At 48.7% G+C, this 20,121-nt stretch overlaps 1 protein-coding gene across 1 annotated transcript; it reads right to left on the reverse strand.

The window, feature by feature from the left end:
* Positions 1-9,666: 9,666 nt before the first annotated feature.
* Positions 9,667-12,107, reverse strand: LOC137825148 (uncharacterized). The gene is made up of 2 exons (XM_068630822.1): positions 11,808-12,107; positions 9,667-11,199 (listed from the first exon to the last, which is right to left on the reverse strand). The coding sequence occupies exons 1-2, from the start codon at positions 12,105-12,107 to the stop codon at positions 9,667-9,669; spliced, it is 1,833 nt and encodes a 610-aa protein (XP_068486923.1).
* Between the last annotated feature and the right edge of the window lie 8,014 nt (positions 12,108-20,121).

The raw sequence follows: 20,121 nt of genomic DNA on the forward strand, positions 1-20,121 counted from the left end.
GATTAACATCGCCCCAGCCCAACTGCACCCCAATGGCTGGGCCTTCGTCAAGGCCTTTGGCGTTTTGTGCGGCTTCTTCGGGTGCACTCCTTCAGTTGACATCTTCCTGCATTTCTTTGAAGTGAAGAAACAGGGGAAAATCCTCTGGGTGAGCCTCAGCAATATCCCTGGAAGGGTTATTCTATCTCTCTTCCAACAATCCTTCCAGGGGTGGAAGCGGAAGTTTTTCAAAGTCTGCTGCTCTGACTACGACCCTTTTGCCCTTGACGGTTTTCCCCTATATTGGGTGAATGAGGTCAAAACCATGAAGTCCAAGTCTCTGGATGAATTTCCCTCGAACGATCGAGAGGCTTGCAAGATCTTGACCAGTGTGGGAGCTTCGATATCGCCACTGTTCCGGCCGGTTGACCTGGGTCGTCTTTATGCGTGGCTTGTTCTAACGAGCTAGGGCACCTTCGTTCTGCCTTGTTTGTGAGTACCTGAAAAAGAAGAACAAAGGGGCGCCCTCGCGGCCGTTTGCACTCCGACGATCAAGTCAGCTAGCGAGAAACACCAAAGTGACTAGAAACTGTATAATAATCTCAATAACTGGAACTGTGTGGCTAAACTGTGTGGCCCTAATTGCCTTGTGCTCACAGCTAGGTGTGCCATCAAGAGCAACTAGGGACTACTATTCTGAGTAACTTTATGAGAACTAGGTTAAAACTTATGTCACTGTGAAAAACGTCCCGTACTAGGGCTTCTTCGTGCCCTTTATATAGGTGGAAACTAGGGTTTACCTTTGTACTGCTGCTATTATCTAGGGTTCCTTGGAGAAGGTCCTTGCGTCGCTACTCCTAGGATCTGAGTGTATCTGACACATGGACTTCCCTTATCTAGAGTGCAATGAATAACCTTGTGGCCGCTTGGGTTCTAACTTGGGCGCCGTATCTCTCGTGCCATCATACTATTTAGGTGCCCTAATTAATCACTTGTCATGCATGCAGCCTTCCTTGAAGATCTTTAATGAGCACGTGGGCATTGTCACGTGCCCTTTTGACTTGAGCATTTATTCTGTGCGGAGGGACCCACAGTGCCGCCACCCAAGTTAGGGTTATCCCATCGTGTGGGCCCCCCTTTCCGTGAAATGCTTACGTCATGCGGGTTGACTCTTCAGGCGATGTCTTACTTAGGCGATATCTGCTTAGGCGATGTCTTTCTCTCGGATAGTGACACGTCTCAGCGATAGCCGATTATGCATATGAAGAACGTCGCTTCTACATACGGTGACTATGTTGACTTTTTGACCACCTACCTTTCTCTTGTCCACGTCATCACACTCGATGACCTGGTCGGTACACAAGCCCCCCAGTCTTGAGCTGGTAACTTGCTTTCAGCGAAAAGACTAAAGCTTGCCCCCTGCTGCCCTTGCAGCGTTGTGATGACGTGTCATCCTCCGACCGATTGACGTGACATTTCTGCATCGCCGGCGCAACGTACCCTCGAGGACTCTGACGATGTGATATTCTCTGAGTGAGACAGATGGCACTTTAATTCGCACTTTTACCTCGCGACACGTGGCCCAATCATAAGGCGCTTGCTTTAACGCCCTTTACCGCTTCAATCGTGATGCTTGAATCTTGAAAACCCCGCATCTCAACTTACTGACTCTACTTCTTTCGCATCTTTCTTGCACTATTCATCTTCTTCCCAAGAACTCCTTGTTCCACGTTCTTTCTTTGCGACCTTTCCTTGTATTGCGTTACAGAACCCTTGACCTCCAGTTTCTTCACTGCCAGCACATACTAAAATGTCCACCAACCCTTCTTCCTCCCGAGTGAGTCACAAGGATCTTTATCCCTGGGCTTCGAGTGAACTCCTTGACGAATATTCTTGCTTACTTTCTACTAGGGCCCTGAGGGAACACGTGGGGGAAGCGTGTTCCTATGACCATCGTGCCTTCGCAAAGAGGCACGATGATGACATCGTCGTGCTCCCTTGTTCCATGGGGGAGCCGGTGTGCGGGGATGAACGATCCAATAACAGGGTCCCCTTTTTCTATTTTTACCAAGTAGTTTTTAAGTGCGTCGGTGTATGCCTTCCCTTTTCCAGGTTCGAGAGGGAGCTGTTAACGGAGATGAACACCGCTCCAGCCCAACTGTACCCTAACAGTTGGGCCTTCGTGAAGGCCTTTGACATTTTGTTTGGCTTCCTTGGATGTGCACCTTCTATGGACATTTTTCTTCACTTCTTTGAGGTGAAGAGGCAGAGAAACAATCTTTGGGTAACTCTTAGCAATGTCCCTGGTAGGATTCTTTTGACTCCTTTCCAGCAAGCATTCACAGGGTGGAAAGGCAGGTTCTTTAAGGTATGTTGTTCCAGCTTGGTGCCTTCTGCTCTGGACGGCTTTCCTTTGTACTGGACAAAGGACGCCAGGGCCTTGAAATCTAAACCCCTCAAGAAACTGTCTTCAAGGAATCAGGAAGCTTGCAAGATCCTGGCGGGTGTTGGAGGATTTGATGCGGCTGCTTTAATAAGCTTGGAGTATAATTCCGAGCTTCTGGAAAGATATATATGTGCGTGAGGCTTTTCTCATGACCTTCCCACTTTTTGTTGGATCTCTTGTATGATTTTGCTTGGAAATACTTTCTTTCACTTATCTCTCTTACTATACTTTACTCCTTTCTTTCACGTAGGTTCAAAGATAAACGTTCATTAGAGGACGCTTCTGACTCGGGCTTTGCGGTTCGGAGACGAGGCTTCTTCGTCATATTGCTCAAACTCTAGGGGCCACTGATGAGCGATATGTTCTCGCTTCTCGTGCAACATTAGGATGTGTGCGTAGGGTTACATTTTCATCTTGCACTTGTCATAAACTCCGTTTGTAACCTTAACGCTGGTTTACTTTTCCTTCACGTTAAATGTTGTTCGACTTATTTTGCATGCTTACGTTCTTTGCCACGTCGCGCGCGTTACCTCTGACATTCCCTTCGTTATGCTTGGCGTGAATTCTTTAGATAGCGTTTGCTTATTTCCTTATTCCTTAAATACCTTACTCATGATCACTTCACCCATGGCTCTGCTCGACCTTCGTTTTTTGTGCGGGATGCTCGCTCATTTGAGTTTTCTTATTCGAACCCTCGGCGTTTTCGTCCCCCGAGCTCATCGGGACAGTCGGCGATGTCTTGCTTGTAGCGGTGTCAGATCGCCTGGTTTCTACTTTGGCGACGATGCTGCCGGTGATCGCCCATGTTGAAGACCGCCTCTGCGCGACCGGCGACTATGCGTATTTCTTGGCCCCGTTATTGCCCTCGATGACCCGACTGGCGTGCGGGTTGCGATTCTTTTAGCGGAGGGATAAGTTAACTACGGCGATCCACGTGGCTTCGCGCGCTAAGGCCCACGCTGGTTACTGACTTGACACTTCACCAACCCCCTCCTATCAAATGACACGTGGACTCATCGATGGTTGTTATTTCGTGTCGTTTGCGCTTCCTATAACCTTCGAAACTCTAAACTTCTCGCGCCACTTCACTATTACATTATCTTTCTTCTTCGCTTTCAAACTTTCGATACGCTCTGGTGAACGCTTCGTCTCCCTAATCATCATTTCCTCGCGCGCTCCTTCGATCATCAAAAAGGTAAACCTTTTATCACTTTCGTTAGTGCTCACCGCATTTTAATCGGCTTGCATCATCCCTTAACTGCTCGAAGCATACGTTGTGGGCTGTTTGTTCTCTGTTTTGCTTTTTCCTGCGTTTTAGGTTTTTCTTTCCCTTTCTGCGACCCCCTTTGTTCATGCTGATTTCCCTTCCTGTTTTCGAATCGAATCATTCTTTTTATCGACCCTCCGCTTTCCTTTTCTCACTCTCCTTTCGTCTTTCCTGCAGTTTCGATGGCTCGTACAGGGGCCACACCAAACAACCCTGCTTCCTCTCGAAACCCTCCTCCAAAATCTCGCAAACAACCTTCGTTAGGAAACCCCTCCACATCTCATAACCCACCTAGGGATCCTGCCATCCTTTCAAACCGGGCTCAGAAAAGGCCTGCGCCCTCTAGTCCTAACCAATCGCAACCAACTCCCCCACAAACCAATGCCACCGCACGCCCCATTCCTGATTACAAACTGTTGTACCCATGGGCTCCTCCAGCTCTGCTGAACGAGACTTCCTTGATTAACTCTGAGGCCGATATTCTTCGCTTGAGAGATAAGACCCACCTCACCTTCCATAAGGAGCATGACGACAAGGTTGTTATTCGTCCTTGTCCTCCTGGGGAACCTGTCTGTACTGATAACGATGGCAACGATGGCCACCCTTTCTGCTTCGTCTATGCAACCGTGTTCAAGAAGGTTAAGCTCAGGTTCCCCTTTACTCGGTTTGAGAGGGAGCTCCTGACCGAGCTTGATATTGCCCCTGCCCAGCTGCATCCCAATGGCTGGGCATTCGTCAGGGCATACCATATTGTTTGTGCGCACCTAGGCCATCCAGCCTCTGTAGATGTGTTCTTGTTTCTGTTCGAGGCTAAAAGCCCAGGGGATCGCCTATGGGTAAGCTTCAATGGGATTGCTGGGAGATCCATCCTTTCCATCTTCCAACAATCTTATAAGGATTGGAAGGGTAAGTTCATTCGTGTTTGCTGTAATGATCAGAATCCCACGCTTCTCTATGGGTTCCCCTTGTACTGGGTTGACAAGGGAAAAAAGGATTCCAAGGATCATTTTTGGAAAGCTAGGAGTCCAGAGAAGATGGGGGAGCTTGATAGAGACTTATGCAACTTCTGGAAAGAAGTTGCCTCCACCAATACTACCTTACCCACCCCCTCAATCATCAAGTTCGAATTCTATGAGGATCAACTAGACTTTTACATAGGTTTGCCCCTCCACTCTATCTGGATTTTTCTTCCTGTGCCAAGTCTGCTTAACTCTTTATCAAACTTGTTCGTATTACACTGTCCTGCGCTCACTCTTGTATTGCTAATTACCTGTATCTGTAACTGGATTGATTTGTGAACATTGATCACTTCGTGCAGATACAATGTTGGGGAAAGATCATATGGCCAGACTGCGTTCTATAGTCAAACGCCACAAACTCGCCGCGGGTTCTCAAACCGTCCCGAATTCTATAGCGGAAGCCGCCGTTGCTCGAGGCGAGCTTCCTCCCGTGGGCTCATCTTCCCCCATCGCCCCTCCTGCCCCTGCGAGAAAGAAACTGCCACCAAAGAGGACCAAGAGGAAGAATCCCACAATGGTGTCGGATGAGGAGGATGACGAGAGTACTGAAGATGGACTTATCTGTAAAAGGAATAGGGCAACCGACACCGAGCTTCCCGCAATCGAGAGTACAGGCCCAGATTACGCAGAGAATCCCCCCAGCGTCTCCACACCCTTTGAGAGTGCTGGGGACGCTCTACCATCGAACACTTCAGCTGCTGGAGGCGTTCTGGAGCAGGCTGTGGATATTCAGTGGTCTCCCCAGCCTGTAGTGGAACCAGACGTATCGTCGCCGCACCCTGACGCTTCCCTGGTCGTTCCCACTTGTGAGGGTGGTGGTGAGAACCAACCCTCAATCCCTCTCCCAATCCCTACTCTTCCAGCCCCTGTTGAGGAGGTCTTGAAAGGCCACGCCGTTCACCTTAACGCTGTGACTACCGAGTGCGTAGAGAAACGCCTTTACCAGATGATGGGCGAGGCTCTAAGGGACTCCTTGAACCAGTATGAATCCGAAGCCGGTGCTGCGAAGGACCAAATCCAGCAACTTAAGCGTGATCTCACGATGCGGGGATTGGAGTTTTCAAGGTTAGATTATGCTCTGAAGGACGAGTTGTGGGACGAACGTAAAAACAGCGCTGAGCTAGACAAAAAGTTCAACGTCAAGCTCTTAGAGGCCACCGAACTCGAGGGCAGACTCGTGCATCAGCAGGAGAAGATAGCGGACCTGGAGGAAATCCTTAAGGCTAAACAGGCCTACGTGGCTGAGCTCGAGGCCAAATCAATTGAGAGGGAGGACCTGCTGGGCAAAAGCGAAGCCGCCAAGGATCAAAAAGCCAAGGAACTGAGCGAGACTGCAGCAAAGCTTACCCAGGCGCTCGAGGAGAACGGAAAGCTGAAGAAACAAATTGAAGAACTCAACCTTAGTGTTGCAAATATTCTGACTTCCGGGTTTGGCGCGGCCTTGGAGCAGTTTGCTTGTGCTTACCCCGACTTGGACCTTTCTCAGTTCTCGATTTGCCATGAACTGGTAGATGGAAAAATTATACCTTTAGATTAAGTTTTCCATTCGCCACTTTGTTTTGAAACCTTCCGAAAGACTTATCTATTCAATCCCCTTTTCATGTGCAACGAGACTGTTTGTAATGACTCCCTTTTTATTCAAACCGCTTTAACATAACGTGCTTTCTTTTTTATCTGGTGTGCGATCACTGGGTAACTTGGTTGGTTTTTACTCAACCCAATTAACTTAAGCATAAACTGATGCTTAATTTCCTGGAAATCAACTTATCTTGAACAAACGGTTAGTCTATAGCAATAACATCCGACACGAAATTACTTACTAAGCAGTAGGCGGGAGTCATTTTTAGTATCTGAAATCTCGCTTGCCTGATCTGCCAAGTGACATGTGTATTTCTAGGTCATCGCCTAAAACTAGGCTGGCCTGATTCTGCACTGAGGACTTTCGAACTTGCCTCAATTTACTTAAGCAAAGAGGTCTTGTATTCTGTTCTTGCCTGAACTCACTCTGAGGTGAGAAGGACTTTATCTTGCCTGAACTCGCTCGACGGCGAGAAGGACTTTATCTTGCCTGAACTCGCTTGACGGCGAGAAGGACTTTATCTTGCCTGAACTCGCTCGACGGCGAGAAGGACTTTATCTGGTGCCTCAACTTGCCCAGGGGCTACCTTTTCCCTGGATGCACTGAGGACTTTTAATCTTGCATGAACTCACTCGAGGGTGAGGAGGACTTTCTCTGGTACCGGGGCTAGCTATTCATACTTGAGGAGGGGGCGTCCCGAAGGAATCCCTTAACCCCTGCTCAAGGACTAGGCGCCCGGATTTTAACTGTTATCTGGTACCGGGGCTAGTTATTCATACTTGTGGAGGGGGCGTCCCGAAGGAATCCCTTAACCCCTGCTCAAGGACTAGGCGCCCGGATTTTAACTGTTATCTGGTACCGGGGCTAGCTATTCATACTTGAGGAGGGGGCGTCCCGAAGGAATCCCTTAACCCTTGCTCAAGGACTAGGCCCCCGGATTTTAATTGTTATCTGGTATCGGGGCTAGCTATTCATACTTGAGGAGGGGGCGTCCCGAAGGAATCCCTTAACCCCTGCTCAAGGACTAGGCGCCCGGATTTTAACTGTTACTAGACATACCTGTCATCCTGCTCTGAACTCTCGCTTATACTCGTTCTTGGCGAGTAGGACTTCTTAATCTGTTCTCGCCTAACCTCGTTCTTGGCGAGTAGGACTTCTTAATCGGTTCTCGCCTAAACTCGTTCTTGGCGAGTAGGACTTCTTAATCTGTTCTCGCCTAAACTCGTTCTTTTTTTTTTTTTTTTTGATTAGCAAAGAATGAAATTAAATTAACAGGGATACAAAGGGGTATCCCAACCCTTTTACACTAACCAAACTACATAAGGTAAGACAAAAACAAGGGATAAACCAAAACTCTATGCTACAAGAACTAAGCCTTACACTGATATCTATACCCAAAGAAAAAACGCACTAAGAGCAGGACCTCCAAACTTCCCCAGCAGCCAAGAGACCTCCATGGTCCACTTATTGTGCATTATCTTCATTCGGGTGCTCCATGTTAAGCTCAAAAACAACCCCTGTAAGTACTTATTGTCATTCTTTACAACTTGGTAAACCTAATGGCCTCAAACTAGCGCACATACAACTAGACATAACCTCACAGCCTATACCTACACCTCAAAAGCTGCATAAACCAGAAAAACAAGGGAGACAACACCAACTTTTGCAGCTTTGAATCATCAATCTGCATTTTGCCAATTCCTTGCTGTTGCTAGTCCACCAACTAATCTTCCCAGTGAAACATCGCACCAGAGGAGGAACAATTCTGCACCCCTATTTTTGAATGGTTGAGTACCTGCAACACACTTCCAAAACAATATATTAAACTCGTTCTTGGCGAGTAGGACTTCTTAATATGTTCTCGCCTAAACTCGTTCTTGGCGAGTATGACTTAAAACTTAACTTTCACCTCCGATTACCAGGTGGCGATGTGGGTTTAAAACTTTGTGCTTGTGCCTCCAATCGCTAGGTGGCGATGAGGACTTAAAAACTTTATGCTCGTGCCTGCGATCGCCAGGTGGCGATGAGGACTTAAAACTTAACTTCCACCTCCGATCGCCAACTGGCGATGAGGGCTTAAAACTTTATACCTTTGCCTCCGATCGCCAAATGGCGATGAGGTCTTAAAACTTTGGACTGAATGCATGCGATCTGAATCTGCCCTAAATTACACAAGGACGACAAAGTCTTTTCTTTGAAAACTTAAAATGATAATCATGCAAACTCAATAACTGGGAAACTTGATAGACTCGAACTTTCTTTATTGGGTGGCCTCATTAAAAAACCCTCCTTAGGGAAAAAGAGCGCCACCTTGAAAAACTGTTTTCACTTAACTGTTCAAGTTAACTGCTACTTACAATGCTTTAGCTGTAATAAAACTTGAGATGGGTAGCGTTCCAAGTGCGAGGAATCGCCCCTCCCTCCAGCGTTTCCAAACGGTAGGCGCCGTTCCCGAGTGCTTCAGTTATTCTAAACGGTCCTGTCCATTTGGGTGACAATTTATTCTGCATCTCGTACAGGTGGGCCTTCCGTATCACCAGGTCGCCATCTCTGAACTGCCTTGGCCTCGCCCTAGAATTGTACTTGCGTTCAACTCTTCTCTTTATTGCTTCAGCCTTTACCCTTGCCTCCTCCCTGACCTCATCCAGCAAATCTAAGTTCATTCTCCTTTCTGCATTCGAGTCTTCCGCCACGAAGTTCTGGAATCTCGGCGAGCTTTCCTGGATTTCAATTGGGATCATTGCATCGCACCCGTACACCAAGCTAAACGGGGTTTCGTGGGTTCCTGATTGCTCAGTGGTATGATATGCCCATATTATTCGGGGAACTTCCTCAGCCCAAGATCCTTTGGCCTTCTCCAATCTCCTCTTCAAACCTCTCAGTAAAACCCGATTAGCTGACTCCACCTGCCCATTCGTTTGTGGGTGCTCCACAGAAGCGAACACCTGTTGTGTTCCAATATCCTCGCACAGCTTCTTCAACAGGTGACTTGCGAACTGAGTCCCGTTATCTGATACCAAACGCTTGGGCACGCCGAAACGACACACAATATTCTTCCATACGAAATTCTGAATCTTGTGCGCGGTGATCTGGGCTACTGGTTCTGCTTCAATCCACTTCGTGAAGTATTCGACTGCCACAACCAAATACCTCATCTGCCTAATCGCCAATGGGAAGGGTCCCAGAATATCAATTCCCCATGTTTGGAAAGGCCAGGGACTGTAGATTGACTTTAACTCTTCCGGAGACGCCTTGTGCCAATCGGCGTGCTCCTGGCACTGCTTGCAACGCTGGGCATATCTCTTGCAGTCTTCCCTCATTGTCCCTTCATGGAGGTCGGCCATAATTCTCGTGCACTTCTCTCCATGCACACATACTAAAAGGGGTGTGTGAACCCAAACCTGTACAACTCGCCATCGATGAGGGTGAACTTGCTGGAGTTCTTTTTTACCTTCCTAGCTTCCGTCGGGTCCATTGGGAGTACGCCATCTGCCATGTAGCGCTGGTATGGCGTTATCCATGTGTCTGGCTCGTGGACGGCGCAAACTTGCGTCATCTTTGTCTCTCCCACTGGATGTGCTCTAACCCGAGGCGTCCTCAAGGTCTCCTGAGATAGAGATTTATGACCCCTCGCCATCCTTTCCCTTGACTTGCAAACTTGGAGAACTTGGTGGTCCGTCACGAACGCTCGAGGTGTCTTCAGAGTTTGTTGTATGACAGTCCTCTGCCTGCCCCCCTTGCCCGAACTGGCGAGCTTGGCTAGCAAGTCAGCTCGGGCGTTCTGCTCTCTTGGCACTTGCACTACTTCGAACAAAACAAAAGACCTCCTTAACTCCTGCACATACTCCAGATAAGCTGCCATCTGCAGATCCTTAGCCTGGAACTCGCCAGTTACTTGCCTCGTGATCAACAATGAATCGTTCTTGGCCATCAGCACCCTTGCTCCCATCTCCTTTGCCAACAAGATACCAACGATCAAAGCCTCATATTCCGCTTGATTATTGCTGGCTTTAAAGGCAAACCTTAGGGACTGCTCTATCAACACGCCGTTGGGTCCTTCCAGAATAATCCCGGCCCCACTACCCAACTGGTTAGAGGACCCATCCACTGAGAGCACCCAACGAAAACCATCTCCGGCGTTCTGCATTGTTTCAGAAGATAGCTCGACCACGAAGTCAGCGAAGAATTGCCCCTTGATCGGTCCCCGGGGCTCATACTTGATGTCGAACTCTGACAACTCTACCGTCCATTTTACCATTCTTCCAGCCACATCTGGTTTCTTCAGAACATTCTGGATAGGTAAGTCGGTCATCACCAACACTGTAAAACTCTGGAAGTAATGGCGCAACCTCCTTGCCGAAAACACTACTGCCAGTGCTGCTTTCTCCAAAGCCTGATATCTCACTTCTGGGCCCTGCAACACCTTGCTGACAAAATAAACGGGTTTCTGAACTTGATCTTGGTCCTGGACGAGCACCACACTCAGCGCCTTCTCGGTTACGGCGAAGTATAACCTGAGGGGCGCTCCCATTTTAGGTTTGCACAGAATCGGCGGGCTCGCCAAGTACTCCTTGAGCTTCACGAAAGCCTCTTCACACTCCTTCGTCCAGACAAACCTATTATTCCTTTTCAAGCACTGGAAATACGGATGGCCCCTCTCTCCACTAGCAGACACAAATCGCGACAGGGCGGCCATCCGACCTGTAAGCTGCTGCACCTCCTTAACCGTAGCAGGGCTCCTCATCGCCAAGATGGCCGCACATTTGTCAGGGTTTGCTTCGATCCCTCTTTCGGTCAAGAGAAAACCTAAGAATTTTCCTGCTTCCACGTCGAAAATGCACTTCTCAGGGTTCAGCTTCAGTTTATATTTGGCTATCGTAACGAACAGCTCCTCCAAATCAGCAATATGCTGGTTTTTTTTTCCAGAGATGTTACGACCATATCATCAACGTAAGCTTGCACGTTCCTCCCAAGCATAGGTGCAAGCACTTTATCCATTAGCCTCTGGTACGTGGCCCCCGCATTCTTCAGCCCAAAAGGCATCACCTTGTAGCAATAGCACGACTTCTCCGTCATGAAGGCAGTTTTTTCCTCATCCATGGGGTGCATCTTAATTTGGTTGTACCCCGAGAACGCGTCTAAGAAACTTAACAACTTACACCCTGATGCACTGTCCACCAGGGGGTCTATACTTGGCAAAGGATAGGAATCCTTCGGACAGGCTTTGTTCAGATCTGTGAAGTCGACACACATTCGCCATTTCCCATTGCTCTTCTTTACCAGTACAACATTGGCGAGCCATTTCGGATACTGTATCTCCTTGATGTGGCCTGCCTCGAGAAGTTTCTGTGTTTCATCTCTGATCGCCAGACTCCTTTATTCATTGAATTTCCTTCTTCTTTGTCGGACTGGTCTGACTTGAGGGTCCATTGCTAGACGATGACATAAAAAATCGGGGTCGATTCCCGGCATATCCGAGGCAGACCATGCGAATGCGTCCAAATGCCTGCCTATCACCTTGGTGATCTGTTTCTGCGTCTCGCCATCTAACGTCTTTCCCAACTTAAAAGTTTTGCCGCCGATCTCCCTTTCGAGCCAATCTCCAACTGGTCGGGGCCTCTTCTCACTAGCGAGCAATGCTCTCACAATGTTTGACTCCCTGGCGGCTTCCGGGCAGTTTTCCTCCTCCTCTACTCCAGTGTTGCTCTCAGACCTCGCCTCGACATCTTCCATGGTCACGTCGCCCTTGGTGGCTGCTTCTAATGCCACATCCATAACCACGTCGCCTTCGGCGGACCCCTCTGACGCTGCATCCATAGTCGTCGGTTTTTATGCTCATTCCCCGCACCAAGAGGTGGTGTTGTGGTCACATGGCACACTGATCGCCTGTTCTTGAGGCTGTTTTCGTAGCATCTCTTCGCCTCCTCTTGGTCAGATCGGATGGTGACGATCACCCCTTCCATTGAAGGTAATTTGACCTTCATGTGCCTCGTGGAGGGTACAGGTCCTATCCTATTGACTGTTGGCCTTCCCAATAGGATATTATATGCTGAGGGGGCGTTCACGACAAGGTATTTGATTTTCTCCGTTCGCGAAGCAGCCCCATCTGTGAACGTTGTTCTTAACTCAATGTACCCCCTGACTTCGACTTGATCACCTGCAAAACCGTATAAGTAGCCCCCATATGGCCTCAGCTGGTCTGTAGATAATTGTAGCCTTTCGAAGGTCGGCCAGAACATCACGTCAGCCGAGCTTCCTTGATCGACCAAGACCCGATGAACCGTCCTCCCTGCCGTGACGAGCGAGATCACAATGGGATCGTTGTCATGCGGCACAACATCCCTGAGGTCTTCTTTAGTGAACGTGATGTCCACATCGGGCGAATGGTCCTAAAAACTTCCACTGACATCACGGACCTCGCATACTTCTTACGTTGTGACGCAGTACACCCGCCACCCCGAGAATCCACCAGCTATGGTGTGGATTTCACCGAGAACGGGCGCCTCGTGCTGCTGCCCCTCACTGCCCCCCGGTTGCGAGCCTGACGGTCGTCCCGCCTGCTTCTCCATCAAGTAATCCTTCAGGAAACCATTCTTCACGAGCTCATCCAACTGATAGCCAAGTGCCAGACAGTTGTTAATATGGTGCCCGAATGCTTCGTGGAATTCGCACCATGACTCCTTGCGAGGTCCCAGCACCTTGTCAGCTTTAATCGGTGGCCTCAACCTGTCGGCTATGCTGGGCACCGCGATCAGATCTTTGAGTTCCATCACAAAGTTGTGCCTCGGTGGCTTGCTTGCTTCTCTCCCTTCTTCTACTCGACCCTTAGGTTGGGTCCTCCGTGGCTCGTAAGCGCGTTTCCTGTCAAAGTGTTTTCTTTCTGTGACGGCTTGGTGAACCCGAACGGGTTGCGTGCGTATCTGTGCCCTGGGACGCGCTGGCGCAGTGGTTGTGCATTTCTCGTACGTTTCACCTTCCGAGGCAATATGCTCTACTACCTGTCGCCTTATCTCGGCGAAGGTTTTGGGGCGACTGCGGTTAAGCGTTTTACTGAAAGATCCGGGACGCACCCCCTTTGATGTGATTCCAATAGCCACATAGAACAAGATTCTTGACATTTTTATGAATCACCTTGAGCTGGAAATTTAGAGGCACTTTTCTTAGAGTTGGATCATTGTTCTAAGACAAGAACTCACCAATAACTAGTACCAAATCCCAAACTCATTTGGATGAACCAAAACAGAAATTAAAAACAGAAACATAACTTAGTGCTGGAGAATAGAAAAACCGAAACTGAAAACTCAAGAACACAAAGCAACATGAACAATTGAAGAAGAAGAAAGGAAGGAGAAGAGAATGCTCATGAAGATGGAAGGAGGATGGATGATCTCGCCACTAGAAGTGTGGAATGCTCCTAGATGAGAGTGATGCGCCACTTGAGGACTCCATTGATCCATCAAGATAAGACTAGAGAAGAAGGCTCCAAAAGCTCTCCAAAGGTCACTCAAAATTTGAGTAGAGTTTTCTTAGATTAATTCCAATCTGAATTTTACAAAGAGAGCACCTCTATATATAGCCTAAGGTGCTGAAAAACTAAGCTAAAACATTTTAAAATTCCTCCTAAACTATTCTAGAAACCGGCGCCTAAAACAAACCTCCTATGGCACCTCCTATTCTACTCCTACACCTCTCTACTAATACACCCCCTAAAGCTCCTAATTAAAACCTACAAGATGCTAAAAAAAAGAGGTTTTCTAATGTTTCCCTCTAAGCACCTTTAACTAAAGAAACTACAAAAAGAGAAAATAAATGTCCTCTAGCTCCCAAAGCTTTGAACATGCTTCTTGTAATCCTTTGAGGTGGACTTTGACCTCCATGGGCGTCCTCCATTTGTGCCTCCACCTCTTCTTGAGCTTGATGATTGGCCTCCATGTCCTCTTGAGCTTGATCTCCATCACCCTTCTTGAACGCGTACACAATCATGGGTTCCTCCTTGGTGCCTACTTTCACTACCTGTGCCCCAAAGCGGCTTATGTATTCCTTTAGGGTTTCGCCTTGGAACTGCTTGACATCGAAAAGATCGTAAGAGACTGGGGCGGGAGTTCTGTTAGCCAGGTACTGTTCTCTAAATAGTTGTGGCCCTCTGGGAGGCTGATGAACCAATCCATGGCCATCCCTGTTAAGGTGCTCATAAAAAGCTTGCACCTAACGACGTCTGAACCACCTACCAGCAACATCTGTGTGTGGAACGCCGTGAGGTGTGCTTCAGGATCCTCCATTCCCGTGAAGGTCGCTTTGGGTCCCGTGAACGTATTGGGAATTGCCGTCTCCAAGATTGCCTGTGAAAACGGTGTTGTGAATTCCCTGGGTGGGGATGTAGCCTCCGGTTCGTCTCTGCCACGCCATCTATGGCGTAACTCCTCGTTGGTGCGGTGGAGTTCCTCGCTTCTTGCTTGAGAGGTTGTCAGGTCCGCCTGCATGCGCTCCTGTTCTACTTTCGAGGCTGCCACTGCGTCTTGTAGCCCGTGCACCATGCCCATGAGTTGCTGTAGGGTCATCTCTTAACTCCTAGCGCGTGCTGGTCGGGTGGTCATGGCTCTCTGGGGATTCTCTCGACTTATCTGAGTGTTGGAATCTGGAACTGAAAGCTTGTGTGGTGGAACCGATGTTTATATCGGCCCCATGGTGGGCGCCAGATGTTCCGGCCGGTTGACCTGGGTCGTCTTTATGCGTGGCTTGTTCTAACGAGCTAGGGCACCTTCGTTCTGCTTTGTTTGTGAGTACCTGAAAAAGAAGAACAAAGGGGCGCCCTCGCGGCCGTTTGCACTCCGACGATCAAGTCAGCTAGCGAGAAACACCAAAGTGACTAGAAACTGTATAATAATCTCAATAACTGGAACTGTGGTGGCTAAACTGTGTGGCCCTAATTGCCTTGTGCTCACAGCTAGGTGTGCCGTCAAGAGCAACTAGGGACTACTATTCTGAGTAACTTTATGAGAACTAGGTTAAAACTTATGTCACTGTGAAAAACGTCCCGTACTAGGGCTTCTTCGTGCCCTTTTATATAGGTGGAAACTAGGGTTTACCTTTGTACTGATGCTATTATCTAGGGTTTCCTTGGAGAAGGTCCTTGCGCCGCTACTCCTCGGATCTGAGCGTATCTGGCACATGGACTTCCCTTATCTAGAGTGCAATGAATAACCTTGTGGCCGCTTGGGTTCTAACTTGGGCGCCGTATCTCTCGTGCCATCGTACTATTTAGGTGACCTAATTAATCACGTGTCATGCATGCAACCTTCCTTGAAGATCTTTAATGAGCACGTGGGCATTGTCACGTGCCCTTTTGACTTGAGCGTTTATTCTGTGCGGAGGGACCCACAGTGCCGCCACCCAACTTAGGGTTATCCCATCGTGTGGGCTCCCCTTTCCGTGAAATGCTTACGTCATGCGGGTTGACTCTTCAGGCGATGTCTTACTTAGGCGATATCTGCTTAGGCGATGTCTTTCTCTCGGATAGTGACACGTCTCGGCGATAACCGATTATGCATATGAGAACGCCGCTTCTACATACGGCGACTATGTTGACTTTTTGACCACCTACCTTTCTCTTGTCCACGTCATCACACCCGATGACCTGGTCGGTACAGCCACCCTGATAAGCCTGGAGTTCAACGTCGATGCTTTAGAAAAAATACATAAGTATGAACGTCTTTTCCTACGACTTTCTGGGCTTTGCTCTTGCTGGATCTTTGCTTAATGCGCGATTTTCCTGCTTCTTTGTGTTTTACTTTCGCCTGATGCCTGACTTCTGCTGTTCCGTCCGGTTGACCTGGGACGTCTTCGTGCGCGACCTCAACCGTCAGCTAGGGACTCCTTCCCCACTGGTTAACTGTGGATTTCTGCAAAGAAGGGAAAAAGGGCGCCCTAGCGGCCGTTTGCACTCCGACGCTCAAGTCAGCCAGCAAGAAACACCAAAAACTATGCACCTCCATATCGGAGCACCGCGTATAGCACTCTGAAGGTGGTAAAAAGGAAACTGTGTCTAGTGTATATTTTCTCCTCCTGGCAAAGATCTTTCCCTAGTCCCTTGTACGTAACCTCAAGGCTCGAACAAGCAACTAGAGAGTTTCTGGAAAATTTGCCAAAAGTTTCGAACCTCGTTTCCAACATTCAAGGCGCTATTTAAGCTACTCCCGTATTCAAAGCGCCTTAAAGCGCATTTAATTATAAAACGTAGCGCATTTAATTGGCGCATTTAATTATAAAACGTAGCGCATTTAAGACGTTGAAACGCTTGGGAGCCTTTATAGTACCTTAAACGCTCGAAACGAAAACCTGTATTAAATGACTTTAATTACCTGGTAGCTGGCTAAATGGTGTTTCTCTTCTGACCTGGCTGCTGTACACGTGGAGGGCCTCACAGCGCCATGACCCCATCTGGGGGACGTTTCTTCGTGTGAGTCCTCCTGCTTGGGAGTGCTACTGCGCAAGGGTGACTTTTTGGGTGCCAACTCATGCCCCCAATTATCTAGTCACTCACTTTGAGAGCGTATCTGCCTTCCTCTCGTACCCTGCGCCTGGCTACCCTGGGCGTGACCCTCCTCTTGAGTCGTATCTGTCCCAAAGGCGTCTCTGGGGCGACAGGGGTACTTCACGAGTCAGGCTGCCGTACACTGGTGCTACCACTATGACCTTGAAGCCACCTTTCTCTTCTCTTTATCACTACCCCGGATTTATCGGGACCTGAAGCCTTCCCACGGCATCGCTCCCTCCATGGTCTTTCCTACCCATGGGTATCGGGGAACCACACTGTGATTGCCTTGCCTTAGTGATATTTAATCTTGGCGACGCCCTAGTTGGGCGACGCCTTCACCTAGGCGACGCCCTGCCTTGGCCGACGCTTCCTCGTGGCGACACTGGCACTTGGCGTTTCTTCACCTAGGTGACGCCTTATGTTGACTTTGAGTCCAGATGTTGACTTTGACCTTGACTTTGTCAACGCCCGGATACGGGACGGTACACAAGCCCCCCAGTCTTAAGCCGAAGACTTGTCTTCAGCGCCAAGACTAAGGCCTCGCCCACGCCGTCCACGGTGTCACGCTGATGACGTGTCATTCCCTGCTGACTCAACAATTCTCGAATTATTGACGTGACACTCTCTGAACCACAGGGGCACTCTTATGGTTGATTGGACTCCTCTGAGGCGGGGAAAGTAACACCTTTTGGGGCTACGCTTTATCGTGCGCCACGTGGCTCATCACACGGCCAGCCTCGAGAGTCCCTTGCGCTCCCTTGGGCACTTAATCCTTTGACACGCGCACGATCTCAGGGCTCCTGATTAGCGCCTCTTGGGTTGCAAATGTAACGTTCAGTTACCCTAAACCCCGCGCTCACACCACTGTTACATCCATTCTCTCTGCATCTCCGCACTGTTCATCGCCTTCAAGCCTTTTCTCTGCAACTTCTGCTCTTTCCTTCGTGCTCTCCTTCCTCCTTCACTTTGCCATCAAAGGTATGATTTTTGCATCTCCACGACTCTTCTTCTTTGTCGCATTGCATCACTGTGTATTAAACTGCCTGGGACTGTTTACGTTTATGCATTACTGTGTTCTTCCGCTTCTCCTTTCTTCTCCGTTCCCTTCTCCTTCTCTCTGGGTTTTCTCGCGTGGGTGGCATTTCCTGGGGTTTTACCCCCTTTTCTGTCTTGGCATCACTTGTTAAAAACCTTTTTCCTTTCTTCTTTCTCCAACTATTTATTCACACCATGACGTGCCCGAACTCAAAGTCAGGTTCTCCCCCCAAGACCCCCAAGACCCCCAAGTCCAACTATAAAGCCTTCTATTCATGGGCCCCCGACGAGCTCTAGAACGAATGTACCAGCCTGACAACTATCCAGGACCTGGAGAATCATCGTGGGGATCCTCACTTGTACAACTTTAATGCTTTCTGCCGCACCCATGACGCGCACATCTCTGTTCGTCCCGGCAGACCTGGGGAACCTGTCTACGTGGATGACAAACCCAAAAAGGGGGACCCTTTCTTTTTCATGTACCAGACGGTATTTAAACGCGTCGGGGTGCGCCTCCCATTCACGCCATTCGAGAGGGAACTTCTCACCGAGATTAACACAGCCCCCGCCCAGCTCCACCCCAACAGCTGGGCATTTGTAAGGGGTTTTCAAATTCTCTGCGGGTACCTGGGCATCCTTCCCTCTGGGGATGTCTTCTTGCATTTCTTCAAGGTGAAGAAACAAGGGAAAAGCTTTTGGGTAAGCTTCTCCGGGATTGCGGGTAGGATCCTCCTCTCCCTCTTCCAGAACTCCTACAAAAACTGGAAAGGAAAATTCTTTAGGGTGTGCTGCGCCAAGCACGACCCCACAGCCTTAGACGGCTTCCCCCTGTACTGGACGGAGCACCCCTAGCTGCTCAGGGCCAAAGCCCTGGATGAGCTATCCCCTACTGATAGGGAGGTATGCAAGGCCTTGGCTGGCCTGGGGATTGTCTTCGATACGTTGAAGCTTATCGCGAGCGAATACAACGCCCACTCCCTGACCACCTACTTTGGTAGGGAGACTCCTCTCTTACTATCTTTTGTTATCTGTACTTTACTACTTAATGTTTGTTCCTCTGGCCTCTTCCACCTGTTTTCCATTGTGCCATGTGACTTATGTCTCATTCATCTACGCGTTTTGTGGTTTTGTATAACTGTTTTGGCTTTGACTTCTGCTGTTTGGTTTATCTGAATGTAGGATCGGTGATGGATGCCTCCAAAAGGATGATGCTGGCGAAAGCGATGAAGGCCGCTCGTGCTGCCAAGGCTGGCGCCTCCTCCGCCCCTGCTGCTGACCCGAACCCCCCATCGACCCTGCCTCCACCACCACCGACCACTACCGAAGCCCCACTAGGCTCATCTTCACCATCTCCACGTAGCCCCGGGGCGCTTCAGACTCCCGACTCTCCTCCGCCCATCGCCGCCGTCCCTCTGGCCGTGGCTTCATCACCGGCTCCAACCCCCCTTGACAAAGGAAAACGGGTCTTGGAGATTATATCCGATGATGAGGACTCCGATGGCGTGGCACCCTTCAAAAATAGGAAAGCTGCGAGGGTTCCCCTCCTATCAGCGGCATCGCCCCAAGGTGATGTGATTCCAATAGCCACATAGAACAAGATTCTTGACATTTTTAGGAATCACCTTGAGCTGGAAAATATAGAGGCACTTTCTTAGAGTTGGATCATTGTTCTAAGACAAGAACTCACCAATAACTAGTACCAAATCCCAAACTCATTTGGATGAACCAAATATTGTCAAATTGAATCAACAAAGAGATTAAAACTGAAGGCAAACAGAATTGAACAAAACAAATGAACCGAACAAAACAGAATTAAAAACAAAACAGAAATAGTGCTGGAAAAAAAATAGAAAACCGAAAAAAAATCAAACACAAGCAACATGAACAATTGAAGAAGAAGAAAGGAAGGAGAAGAGAATGCTCATGAAGATGGAAGGAGGTTGGATGATCACGCCACTAGAAGTGTGGATGCTCCTAGATGAGTGTGAAGCCGCCACTTGAGGAAACCATGGTCCTTCAAGATAAGACTAGAGAAGAAGCTCAAAAGCTCTCCAAATGCTCACTCCAATTTTGAGTATAGTTTTCTTTAGATAATTCAAATCTGAATTTTACAAAGGAAGCACCTCTATTTATAGCCTAAGGTGCTGAAAAATAGGTGGGAAATTTCAAATAAACTCATTTGAAATTCCCACCAAAAACAAGTCACATGGGAGGTGTGACCTTTTTCTACTATGACACCTCCCAAAAACTACACCTACACCA

This window comes from Phaseolus vulgaris, chromosome 8 (assembly GCF_000499845.2).
Source record: "Phaseolus vulgaris cultivar G19833 chromosome 8, P. vulgaris v2.0, whole genome shotgun sequence".
NCBI classification, from domain to species: domain Eukaryota; kingdom Viridiplantae; phylum Streptophyta; class Magnoliopsida; order Fabales; family Fabaceae; genus Phaseolus; species Phaseolus vulgaris.

Coding starts and splice junctions, on each gene's coding strand:
- LOC137825148 (XM_068630822.1), bottom strand. CDS start 12,107: ATGGATGCAGCGTCAGAGGGGTCCGCCGAAGGCGACGTGGTTATGGAT. Junction 11,200..11,807: donor CGCAGAAACAGATCACCAAG/GTGATAGGCAGG, acceptor AAAAAAAACCAG/CATATTGCTGATTTGGAGGA.